Source organism: Hipposideros armiger, unplaced genomic scaffold (genome assembly GCF_001890085.2).
Source record: "Hipposideros armiger isolate ML-2016 unplaced genomic scaffold, ASM189008v1 scaffold_332, whole genome shotgun sequence".
Lineage (NCBI taxonomy): Eukaryota > Metazoa > Chordata > Mammalia > Chiroptera > Hipposideridae > Hipposideros > Hipposideros armiger.
The window spans coordinates 980,691-993,440 of record NW_017731682.1 but is presented as its reverse complement, the minus strand read 5'-3'; the positions used below and the strand labels follow the sequence as shown (position 1 = coordinate 993,440).

The 12,750-nt window shown below is 46.5% G+C and overlaps 1 protein-coding gene across 6 annotated transcripts in view; it reads left to right on the top strand.

Annotated features, from left to right (window-relative positions):
* The window catches only part of CRACR2A (calcium release activated channel regulator 2A), a 140,575-nt gene that overhangs the window by 87,899 nt on the left and 39,926 nt on the right, over window positions 1-12,750 (top strand). For all 6 annotated transcript variants that reach the window (XM_019660955.1, XM_019660957.1, XM_019660952.1 and 3 more), the window contains one exon: window positions 10,838-10,928. In XM_019660955.1, the coding sequence (XP_019516500.1) occupies window positions 10,838-10,928 (91 nt within the window). The remainder of the gene's footprint in view (window positions 1-10,837; window positions 10,929-12,750) is intronic.

Below are 12,750 nucleotides of genomic sequence, written 5' to 3'. Positions count from 1 at the left end.
TTGACTAGACCAGATGATCTTTACAGCTCAGAAGTCAAACAGGAAACTGGAATCCCCAATAGGATATTGAATATTTAAATGGGATTCTTCATAAATGACTCAGGATGAGGTTAAGTGATTCTGGGACATGCTTTAGGAGTTGAGTTTGGAGGTTTGGGTTTGTTTGTGGGAGGGCCGTATCCGGGCGTTCAATAAAGGAAGAGAAAGGAAGCTCTGGGGCGTGGCTTCGTGCCGGCTACAGCCAGGGAATCCTGAGAACTGACAGCAGCCCCCAGGCTCCTCCACAGTTGGCTTTTCAGTACAGGGTATAACATTTCAACTCCATCTGGAAAATGAGCGCCTGTCCCAGAGATGGTGATGAGAGCTCAAGTCATTACTGCCGTGTGTCCAGCCAGCTCATGTCCAGGCGCCAGGGGATATGATCCACGCGTTTCTAGTAGCTCACATTTCACTAACACTTACTCTGTGCCAGGCTCTGAGTTAAGCAAAGAGAACACAGAGTCCCTATCTTTGAGGAGTCTGTGATCACACTGATGAGCCAGAGCTTATACCCATGAAAATTCTGCCGCCAGGCTCACCAGAAAATCCCCATGCTGTTGAAACACTAGATGGCGCTGCCATTGGCAGCAGCGGCCTTTGCATCTTCCTCCTTTTCCAAACCACACAGCGCATTTCTTTCTCCCACTGGGCCCAGAGGAGATGGGACTGACCTCGGAGGGAATCTGGCCTCAGCCAGGTCAGGCAGGACATGGACTTCCTGCCCCCAGGTTCCCCAGGCTGGACCATGCCGCCCAGGGTTACAGTTTTGCCGCAGGGAGTGAAACAGGCCCACCCCAGTTTCCCCTTCAGGTTCATCTCCAGGTTCTGAAAGGCAGGAGGATGCAGATGAGTCAAGGGCTTGGGGAAAGCGCGGTGACCCGGCCTCTGGGGCACTGTCAGAAATAACATGGGCCCTCCTTACCTCACTGCCATGAATTTTTTTTTAACCTGCATATTGGGAATAGGGAAGAGGCAAGTCTGGGAGCATTCAATCTCCCACCCCTTGTCCTTTGGGGCAGAGGTTGAGGAAAGCTCAAATGTGAGTCAGAATCCTGGATACAATGTTTGATTCTATAATGTGTCCACGGGGAAGTAGCTACAGCCCCATGAGGTGAGGTGGGGGACATGGTCAAATGTAGGAACCTCGGGCTAAAGCCGGTTTCTCTGCTGAGGTTCCAGAGTGAGGCATGTCCCCTTTGTGCTGCCACCTCTCTTCAGGAAGTGGGAGTTAGATTACCACCATGTCACTCTCCTCTGTGTCCACTCTGCAGGTTTTCAGAGAACTTTACAGTTAGCATGAGGGGTATAGTTTGGATTTAGGAAGAACCTCTGACCACCAGAATTAGGAATTTCTTCGCCATGGAAAGCACCCTCCCCAATGACCATTTTCCGGGGGAAAAAGCTTGAGTTCTTCAGATACAGAATGATGCCGTCTGGAGGCAGCAGTAGATTTGGACCTTTCACCAGAATTACTGGGGGGTGCTGAGGCCCCCACCCGGGAGGGCCCAATGCACTGGTCTGTGATCGGGGCTCGAAGTCTGCATTTATAGAATATTCTGAGGGATTCTGGCTTTTGACCAGAATTGGAATCTGCTGGATAAGTTGACCTGGTTGAGTTCCTTACCAGGATCTAACCCCCAGACTGGGGGTAAAGATGAATTAGGCTGTGTCTCGGGGGTGCTTTGAACTCTGAGGGAAAATGTGCTTTGTAGGTCAAAGGCCAGCCACAGGGCCACGGGCTGTGCTCTGCCTGTCCCAGCTCAATCCTCTACAGCTCCACAGCCTGAGAACGCCACCCCGGCTGCCTGCTCATCATCAGTGGACCACTCTTGGCCTTGACTAACTTAGCAACACTCCCCACGCCCCCGCTGAAATCAGCTCCTCAGTGTATAGTCTTTCGTTGTCCAACTGAGCTGGGCCTCAGGCAGTTTCTTGGGAGTGAGTTGGCCCTCAAATTGTAGCCCCTACCTAGCCACTGTCCAGAGTGATTTCCCCCCGGCTCTAGGACTGTGTCCAGCCAGGAGATAATGTGTCTTACAGCCTGACAGGTAGCCCCAAGTATCCTTGGTACCCCGACACAAGCTGAGAATTGGTGTTCTGTGATGTGGAGCTTCGGGGTCCTGAGAATCTTTGGGCAAGTCATCATTTCCTTGGAAGGGCAAGCAAATAAATCATCATATATATGACAGATGGCCCTTATGTGCCACCTGTGAAGGAAGGGCCTTCACTCCTTGGTTCTCGAATGCTAGCTTGCCTCAGAATGACCAGAGAATCTTGATTAAAAGGTAGATTCCTCGGTCCCTCCCTGAGAGAGTCTAAATCAGTATGTGTTGGGGAGGGGCCCAAGTATGTGCATCTTAGCACATATCCCCCTGGTTCTGATGTGGGCAGACCACAGACCACACTTCGAGAAATGCTGCTCTGGTTTGTCCTTCCAGAATGTATCAGCCTGCGAAAGTTACACCCGGAGTGCCTGTCCGGTCTATAATTTTACTCCTGCTCAGAAGGTAAAGATAAGAAGTTCTTGGTGAGAGCTCGAGGTGATGAGGCTATGGCTTAATCAGGCACCTGTGTTTTATTGGTGTATTATTATCTGAGGCAGCAGCACGCTGGTTACCATCGCCCTGAGACCAAATGGGAAGGTGAGGACTGTTTGTGCTCTACCTGCTCCATGGGCATCATTTGTAAACCTGGCTAATGAAAAATGGCTCGCTTTATGGGATGGGATAAAGCTGCAAAGTTGGTTTATACAAGACGGCAGTACCTAATTAGGGAGAAAGCATCCATCTTGAAAATTCAATTGGTGTCTTCACAACCTTTGCAGAATTTTCTACAAACTCTTGTTTTCCTTTCATTAAGCTCTACTTGAATCATGTGTGCGTGCACATAAGAGAGAGAGAGAAAGAGAGAAAGGCAGAGAGAGACATACAATTAGAGAGTCTATGAGAGACTGATTTTAGTGGAACAAGAAAACCTGAAATAAGATTTTTCTAGTCAGAGCTCCTTGCTGTCCAGAGCCTGCAGCTGCCGAGAGAAGGTGGCAGAGGGCAGCGGTGAGTCTGAGTCTCTCGCGTACCATTCTCACCTCAACCACAAAGCTGGCGGAGGCCGAACTTGCTTCCATTTTCTTCTCTGACAAATAGCAGACTCATTGAGACTGTTTCTACCCAGAGTCTTCCCTCTGATCAGTGCATGTGGGGCGGGGTGGGGGAGACACGGGAAAGGGAGTTAGGCCCCTGCCATTACCTCGTCCCCTCCAGCTCTGTAGTGCAGTCAGTGGGCCCCTTCCTCACTTGTTTCAGCAGAATTGACAGACTCCAGATGGAATTGGGATCACTGACAATCCTAAACACAAACATATGGAGATGTCAGTTTTAAAACTTAGGATCCTTGGGAAGACAGTGTGCTGCTGTGGATGGAACACGGGATTGGGAGTCAGGCCCTTCTCTCCCTCTCCTGCCAGGGAACCTGGGTGACCACAGACTGGTAGCTTCACTGCTTTGACAAACACTCATTTCCTTCACATGCAAAACAAAGAACGTGGGAATACATGAGCTTTTTAAGCTCGTGGTCTGTGATGGGGAAGGGGGAGTCTTTCTCCTTTGCATCTGCCTTTCACCAGACTTTGCACATCGGGAGATGCTGATCAGGTCACTTCCCACCTGCACAGAAACACGTGAAATCAGGATGAGGACTCTCCAAGGCCAGTGGCCGTTTATGAAGGTCTTCCTGGAGTTCAAGTTTGTGAAATTGATCTAAAATGTAGAGAAATATCATTTGTCCCATCCAAGGTCAAGACAATACCTTAATTTAGGGAAGGGAGGAGGTACTTTTTCCTGGAATGATTTCAGCACACCCCTGCCTAGAACCTGGGAGGTGGGCCGGGTGACTTTCTGAAACCCTCCAAAATCTGACCAGAATTTGTTCCTAAGGAAAGACAAAGGAGAGAGGAAACAGGAAAAAAATATCACCACCACCCCTCACCCCTCACCCCCACACACACACCTCTGAGCCATTGTTCTTAGTCTAGTTGTGGAGGATGCCGCTCACTGGCCCATGTTGGTATTATGATCATTGTGCTCTACCCGGGCTGTTGGAAGGCCGTTCATGGCAGCTCTTGCCAGCTGCCGGCCACTCACGCTAGCTACTGGCCGCGGCTCACTGCAGCTCACGGCAACCCATGGCAGCACACGGCAGCTTCATGGCAGCACAAGGAAAGAAGTATTTAGACCAAGCAATAGTCTAGAGCAGGAAGGTCTTGGCCTGTGTGTCATTAGCTGGAACCCAAGGGTACTCAGTATTGATGCTTTACTCTAGTGTGGTACCTTAACTCTCGGTGTGCAAAGCACTTTGTGAAGGTTAATTAATTTTCACAGTCTCCGTGGAAGGCTGGCAGGGTTAATTATTGCTAACTACATCTCACTTTCCAGTTCCCTGTAAATTATCTGTAAAGGCCTCTCAGAACCTAAGCCTTGTATTTCATTAGAATCCTTATTTCCCCACCCCTACTTTTTTCCCACACATGCACACACACACACACACACACACACACACACACACACAGACTTATGCTCCTCTTTTAGAGAGGGGGTGCCTGCCACAGCCAGACACCCTCAGTGACATTTCATCCTCTAAGTTGGATCTGCACCTTTCACCCTGGCTTTTAGTAGGACTCATTCTTTCAGATCCATCACTGCCCATACGGCATCCTCCGCACATAATTGTTGCTCCTTCCTCTCCCGGCTGAAAATCTCCTTTCCTGGCTGGATTCAGCCTTTCTTAACTTTTCCCCTGACAACTCCACCATCCTCCCCAGCTCCCTCCACTTCTGTCCGGTCAGGTCTCTGTGGTCATAGAATTACTACCAGCTGGAACCCAGCAAGGCCCTGTGGGGTGAGGACACTTCATGGTGTGAGGCCGTTGCCTCTTCCTTTCCTCTATGCTGCTTTAGCATTGGACTTGGTGTTTTTAGATGCTAAATTCCTGGTGTGCAGAGACCACTCCATAAGTTTAAATTCTTTTACCCAGATGGTTGCCTTATGAAGGGCTTAATCAATACTTTTTAATGTTGGTGATATTATGGATCTCTCTTTCCACATTAGTCTTCTCAACTGAGCCATCCCTGCTTGGGTCCTTCCTGTACCCTCTGTTTCCTAACGCGTCCCCATTCCTGAACGTGTCTTCATGCCACGTACTCCAAGCTGCTGCACGATTCCTCTTCAGCTTCCACTTGCCTCTTGGCTAAAACCTGAAGGAACTGTAGAGTAGCAACTCGCAAAAGGGGGCCCACAGGCCTCTGGCGAAGCAGAGAACTCACCCAATTAGAGTTGACTAAATGCAGTCTATCTGCTACCTATTGTGGAAGACACTTCCACATGCATATTCTTATTTAATCCTCACGACCCTTTTCTAAAGTATATAATGCCATCGTATTTTCCAGATACAGAAAACTTCAGGCTCACAGAGGTAATGTGACTTGTCCAAGGACAAAAAGCTTGTAAATATCAGAACCAGGATTTGAATGGAGGTCTTCTAACTCTGGGTCTGATGAACTGTGAGCCAGTCGTAGCTGTCAGCAGCGGTGCCCTGACATATGCTAGAGGAGCCATCCAGCCATCATAATGAAGTAGAAAGGAGAGGCTCAGTAGTGCTCATGACTATTGTTTACTCTGGCTGGCTCCTTTACACATTTGTCCCTCTGTTCCCCTGAGAACTTAGGTCTCTTTCCTTCCCTTTTCTTTCCTCTATCTCTTCTCTGTCTCCTCCTCCCCCATGTAGCTCAAAATAACTAGACATAGACAGCAGAGAATGAAATAATTAAATGCTGCCCTGAAAGTGTGTGTGTGTGTGGCAGTGGGGGGGGGGGTTGAGAATGACTTATAGAAGGCATGTTTAATATTTATGGTCACATGTTATTAATTCGTAGCTCAGAGAACTCTATTACAGATTGTTGTCCTTGTGTTCAGCATTTTTTACCAGTGGCATGATAAGGGAGATAAGGGGTAAGATTTTGTAGTATCAAGTTCCACCCATAAAGAGGATACAACAGATATAAGCCTTTATGCACCAAACACCATAGCAGCAAAATACGTAAGGCAGAAACTTTTATAAAAAACAAAGAAAATTTGATGAAAACAATAGTTTAGAAGAATTATAGAACACTTTAACAAACCTATCTCCAATCTGACACATTAGTCAGGGAAAAAGTACATTAAATATATACAGTATTTGAAGCCATCAACCAGCAGACTTAATTTAAGAGATGAATGTAATGTGCCCTTACAGGTTCTACTTGCCTCTTGGCTAAAACCTGAAGGAATACACATTAAAACACACATTCTTCTCATAGAACTTATATAAAAATTGATAGTGTTTTTGGCTACAAAAGAAAGGTTAATAGATTCCAAAAAGTAAATATTCTCTTATTATAATGCAATAAAACTGGAAACTAATATTATTTTTAAAAACACTCTTCTAAATAACTCTCATTAAAGAAGTAATCAAATCCAACATAGATTATTTAGCTTACATTATGATTGAAATTTTAAAATATCAACAAAACTTGGAAGGTCATTGAGTACACTGAACAACCAGTTGGAATCCATTAAGATAGTGACAGACTGGAAAGATGGACCGAATCTAACAAACATGAAATCTAACAGAATTACTCTTGAAATCTTGCCCAAATCTGAAAACCCAAAGGCAGAAGCAAAAAGTGGGAGACATATGATTCAGTAGCATCATCTTTAAAAGAAAAACAATCACACAGCCATAAAGTTTAGAGCTTTTAGTTGACAAATGGGTTCAACATTCATCAACTATGATGTAGCTGTCAAGAAAAATTATGTGATCTTAGGCTGCATGAATAAATATGCAGCATCTAGAACAAAAGAGGTAATATTTCAGCTCTGACCTACACTGATCAGGCTTCATACACAAGGCATTCACTTTGGGGCTCCATGGCTTGAGAAAGCTAAATTACAGCCCATTCAGAGAGGAGTAAGAGAATGATGAAGGGACTTACAAAAGCAAAAACAAAACAAAACAAAACAAAACTCCATGTGAGACATGGTTAGAGGAAGCAGAGAGGCATGGCCTGAACTCAAGGCTCCTTAATAAGTCTTAATGCTTATATGAAGTCTTAATTCAAATATATGAAAGGTTTTTATGCAGAGGAGGGATAAGGTCATAGAAAGACATATTTCTGTGAGCCAGTATATTCTAAAGATGAAAGAGCTGCTTAGAGACCCAGCAAGTTTTCTATCACGGGAGGTGTTCTAACCTAGTTTCGGTAAATACCTGGTAGGGATATTGTGGCAAGGATTTTACCATTGGAAAAATAGGTGGCTGAATCAGACAAACCATCCAAACCTGAAACTCTTCAATTCCCCTGGAATGTGGTGTTCCCCCAATGTGTTCCTTGGGCTTCTGAGTTTTGTATCCAAAGTCTTAAATTGATTTCTTACAGATTTTTAGCATTAACATTTTGAGTACAGGTCCTGTGGGTGATGTAAATATCTGAGTGTTTATAACCTAGTTGAGACATCATAAACCCAAATGAAACAGTTGTTCGGGACTTTAAAATTAAATGTCAAATAAAGACATGGTGTCCTAAGAGTTCAGAGAAGGGGGTCCGTGAGGGTTGGAATAGATGGGGAAACCCTCATGGTGACAACGTCAACATCTGTATTTGCATACGTGAGGCAATAAGAGTGGCTTTAGAAATTGTGGGAACGAAAATTGTATATACTAAGCAAACATAATCAGTTGCTTGTTGCCTTTGATGGCAGGATGTAGGGTGCCTGGCTGGAATTACACACACGATGTGTGCAGATTTTTTCACAGTGTCTCTTGCCATTTTTGCTCTCACAGCCGCTGCAGAGCAGTCCGCAGATGCAAGCTCCTGCTCTCACACAGCCTTGTCTCTAACAGATTGGCCTGACAGCAGTTTTTATTGACTAAGCTTCCTGTTCTTTGTCTTCCTGATTGCCTCTGACCCTTCCCAAACCCAGCAGCTCTTTTATCCTTGAAACGCAGACCTTCCTCCCCTTGCCCTTCGAAGCCCATGATAATAACTACCATAATAAATAATCCCTACATTTATTCAGGGCCGTGTAGTTCCAAATGCTTTCCACACCCGCGCTCTTGTTTGTCATTCATCATGACAATGCTGGGAGGAACGCAGGGCCGGTGCTATCCAGGATCTAAGATCAGAGCTCTTGCCCAAGGTCACACGGAGGAAATGAACTGGTTCTGGGATCAAAACTCAAGGCCCTGACCCCTGAGCTGGTTTTAGTGATATGAATGGTGTGAACACCTTAATGTTCCCCATTCCTGGGGCTCATGTGTCTGGTCCAGGCTGGTCATGAGTCGGGGCTCATCCTCTAATGCCGTTCAGTTGTGGGCAGGTGGCCAGCTTTATTCCAACGCATTTCCAAACGCTTGGTTCCATGTATGAATCTGGTTGAGCCCAGGGTCACTGATGCCCAACTGGACTCCCGGTGCTTCTCTGCAGTGGACCCAGCCTTTGCAAGTGAGGCCTGGGAACACACAACTTTCAGAAGCTATGTCTGCCTTCCCTCCATTTCTTTTTTTTAGCAGCTTGCAAAATTACTTCAGGACTAGCAAACTGACATGCGAGCATGAAAAACATAGAGTTTATTAATTTAATTAAATAAAACTTAGAGCAAAGTTAATGTAACACGTTTAATGATAGTATAGAATTAATGCCCTGCATAGTTTTTAGGCATAAATGGTGAACAGCTTATATGAATGACTGTAATTAGTATTGCTTTAACAGAGGCAAATCAATTTTTAAGTTGCTTTCATCTCACTTTATTAGTTTTCCAGTATTTATATAGTTGCAATCACTATCTAAAGTTTATCTTGACACCATTTGCCATCTAGCATCTGAATTTCTTTGAGCTCAGAAAGCTAATTCCAGGGTCCCAGAGAAGACCATTCTTCTTTCTGAAAGTTCTTTCAAACTGTGTACATTTCCTCCCTGGAGGTGTCCCTATGTAACAGCAGGTGCCTTTGCTCCTTATTTCTCCCCAGATTTTCTTGTAATTGTTATGGCTTAGCTAAGAACAAAGGCAACATTCCAAAACATCTGTCATTTACCAAGAATGGGTTTCTTATTCTTAGCCCAAGAGACCTCTGTTACCCCCGGGTGTAACACAGGGATAAACACAGGGGCCCAGATCGGGGCAGTCTTGGAGAGCTGTCCTGAGCACATTCTGGGGCCATTGTTGTACTCACTCCAAGTCAGGTTTCGGGTTCTGAGGGTATAGCTAAGAAAGGGAACTTGGAGGCTGGTGCTGTGATATGCGTGACCTTGACCGTGGAGACTCACACCAGTCCTTTGTCTGGGCCAATTTTGTGGTTTCTGTAGAATTGGAAGGATGCCAGTTATTGCTCAGTCTGTGCATGTGGTATGAATATCTCCCCACAGGGAGCAAGTGAGGAAGGTGCGGAGAGTGCACTGTGGTACAGCTTCGGGCAGGCAGCAGGGACAGCTGGCACTGGATTAGAGTCCCAAGTGAACACAGGGTCATAGGGAGGTAGGGGTTAAAATGTTGGAAGGCTCAGGAAAATAAATACATTCCCATCCTTGATGTTTTCTTCAGAAATCTCCCCAGTACCTCTTAGAACTGAGAGCCAGGGCCATTTCCTCAATTATTAAAGTCTTCTTACTTGAGTAAAAAGCAGAGGGGGCTTGCCATCATTTGAGTTTAGAGATGCAAGTGCCAAAATTTGCAGGATTTGTGTGTGTTACGTACTCAGAACAGACATTGAAAGCCATGACATCAGCCTGGAGTTCCCTTAACAGGAGAGGAAGAGGGTAGAGAGTGAGGGGCAGGAAGAGGGCCTTTCCTGCAAGTCAGAGAAAGGAATGTTAATGCTTTGGTTTGATAACTTCAAGTCTCAGGTCAAATGCTAACACCTGGTCCTTCCTGTTTGATTTTGGGGGGCATTTGAAGGAGAATCTATTACAGGGAAAGGAGGAACAACCCCAGGATGACCTCCCAACCTTGTCCCCACAGCCACTTTTGTCTTCTTGGTGTAGAGCCCAGTCCTGTCCTGTGGGGCTCTTCTGCTCCACAGGGAGAAGATGCCGAGGGTGGGGATGAGGCCATCTCATCATCTCACCAGCCTTTCACCAGCCTTGCCTTTCTCATACTGTCCGCCTGTGGCCCCATGCCTAGAGGGCATGAGCACCTGGACAAGTGTGGCCCCTTCCTTTGCAAGGGGTGTGATGGTGGTGGTTGTCATTATCATGTAATCTTTTGAGATCTTATGAGAAATGTGGATCACATAAACTTAAGCACACAATTTTAGGAGATCCCTCTGATAGTGCAGTTCAGACAGTGCTGATGTAGCCAGGTAGAGAGAACACATCCAAAGTGGGAACAAGAGAAACCAAGAAGCCAAATAGGAAACAAGTCCACACAACTTGATGCTGTCTACAAGCACAAGGGTCACCTTCCCTCCAGTGGGCAGGAGGGGAGGTGAGTGTAGCAGAGGCCAGGGGGTTGAAATAAAGCAGAGTAAAAGACGATGGAGCCGAGGAGGCTTCACCAGGGAGCAAGTGGGTCACTAGGCAGTGATGGCAGAGGGATCGGAGGAGGAAAGGTCCTGCTGGCCTCTGCGGTCAGCCAATCCTGAGGAACTGAGCCTGCAGCTCTGGCTGACCTGACTTACACAGCGTCACACCACCACCCACAGCTTCAGGTGGGGTTCTGTGGGATAATTTCAGCGTAGACCTCATCAGACTCTCCTTTTGCCCTCTCGGCAGGAAAATTGCTGCTTATGATGAAGAAATCCAGCACCTCTATGAGGAGATGGAACAGCAAATTAAAAGTGAGAAGGAGCAGTTTCTGCTAAAGGTAAGAGTCCCCTCCCAAGGCTTGGCTCTGTGGGCCAGGATGAAATCTCGTGTACTCCAACTGCCTCCCCCAATTTAAGATTGCAGTGCCTCACCCATGGCACTGTTGACCCCCTCTTTCTCTGCTTTATTTATTCATTTTGAGGCACTTGTCACCTTCGAACTTGGCATGCAATGTCCTTGTTTATTTTTATTGATTGTGGTCTGTCTCCTCCTACTAACATGTAAGCTCTATAAGAGCAGAGATCTTTATCTTTTACTTACTAGTGTGTCCTCAGCACCTAACCATGCCTGGAACATAGTAGGTGCTCAACAGTTGAAGCAATGAATAAATGAACAAGTGAATGAATAAATGAATGAAAGGATGAAGGTGCGTGCTTTACCAGTGAAAGCACCCTGAAGACTGGGTCTGACGTTGGCTAAATGGCAGGCCTACCCAGATACACCAGCCCATCCTCTCGATGCCCAGCAGTTGCCCTCAGAAGACCAGCATTAGGGCCTTTACATCCCGTTCTTTCTCCTAGACACCTAGGAAAGTTAGTACCCAAGACAAATCAAATCCCACCCTCCTCTGATAGCATTGGAGAAAAGTTCAGTTCATATCTCCTGTTCCTAGTCTGGCACTTAGCCTCCTACCAAGCCTGCTATTTGTCTTGGAAGGTCAGCACCAGTGAAATCTCCTTTTCTAAGTAGGTTCCTTTTGGAACATACTCAGAAAGCAAAGCTACAGGAAACTCTCTCATCCATTTTTGGATTATCTACTTGGGTTCTCAGCAGAAGGACTTGGGTCTTGAACAATGGTCTCCTATCTTGTCAATTTGGGCTGCTATTACAAAAATACCATAAGCTGGTTGGCTTATAAACAACATTTCTTTCTCACCATTCTGGAGACTAGAAGTCTGAGCTCAGGGTGCCGCTCTGGTGAGGGCCGTAGTCCAGGCTGCCGACTGCTGCCTTCCGTTTGCATCCTCACATGGTGGAAGGGGAAGCAAGCTCTCTGGGGTAGCTTTCATAAGGGCAGTCATCACCTCCCAAGGCCCCACCTCCTCATATCATCACCCTGGGGGTTAGTTTCAGCATATAGATTTTGGGGTCACAACATAGAGACCACACCATCCCCTGCCACTCAGCACTGAGCCTGGGCTGTTGTCACAACCCCTTTCCTCCTTAATGCAGTTTGGCTTGAACCAAGTTTTAATTGTATGCTGCTTTGATTATCCACACTACAGCTCTGTTTATTATCACAGATGTCATTCAAATTGAGAGGCAGTCTGGATGCTTTCCAGAAAAGCCATGCCTGCTCTTCACCTAGAGCCCTCTGGAGACTTGTCAGTATTTCCAGACCTCCCCCCTGTTCTTTTCTAGAACTTTATAGTGTTCTGGCTGCCCCCGACCTTCAGCACAGTGAATGAGTATATGGCAGACAGAACTCACACACTCCTTTCCTAGCAGACCCTAAAATAGCCTTTTGAGAGCAGCAGCCTTTTCCCCCAGTGGGAGAGCCACTTCCTTTACCCGAGACAGCCTGCACAGAGGGGCTGAGCTCTGGGGCACCTGCCCCCTCTGCCTGGGCCATGACTACAGGTCAAAGCTCCTGGCTAGCAAAAGGGGCATGCTTCCAGAAGCAAAAGGGGGACCGAGGCATGGGGATCGGGAGTGGGGAGAGGTCAGAGGAAAAAGTCAAGGACAAACTAGCGCCACAGGAATGGCCTGACCGTGCTGCTGTGCTCCTTCCATACCTGCTCTGCTCCCTGCTGCTCCTCTCTCAACACCAAATGCCTTTCGGGCTCAGTGCTTACATTTATGCTTTTGCATAAACCTGG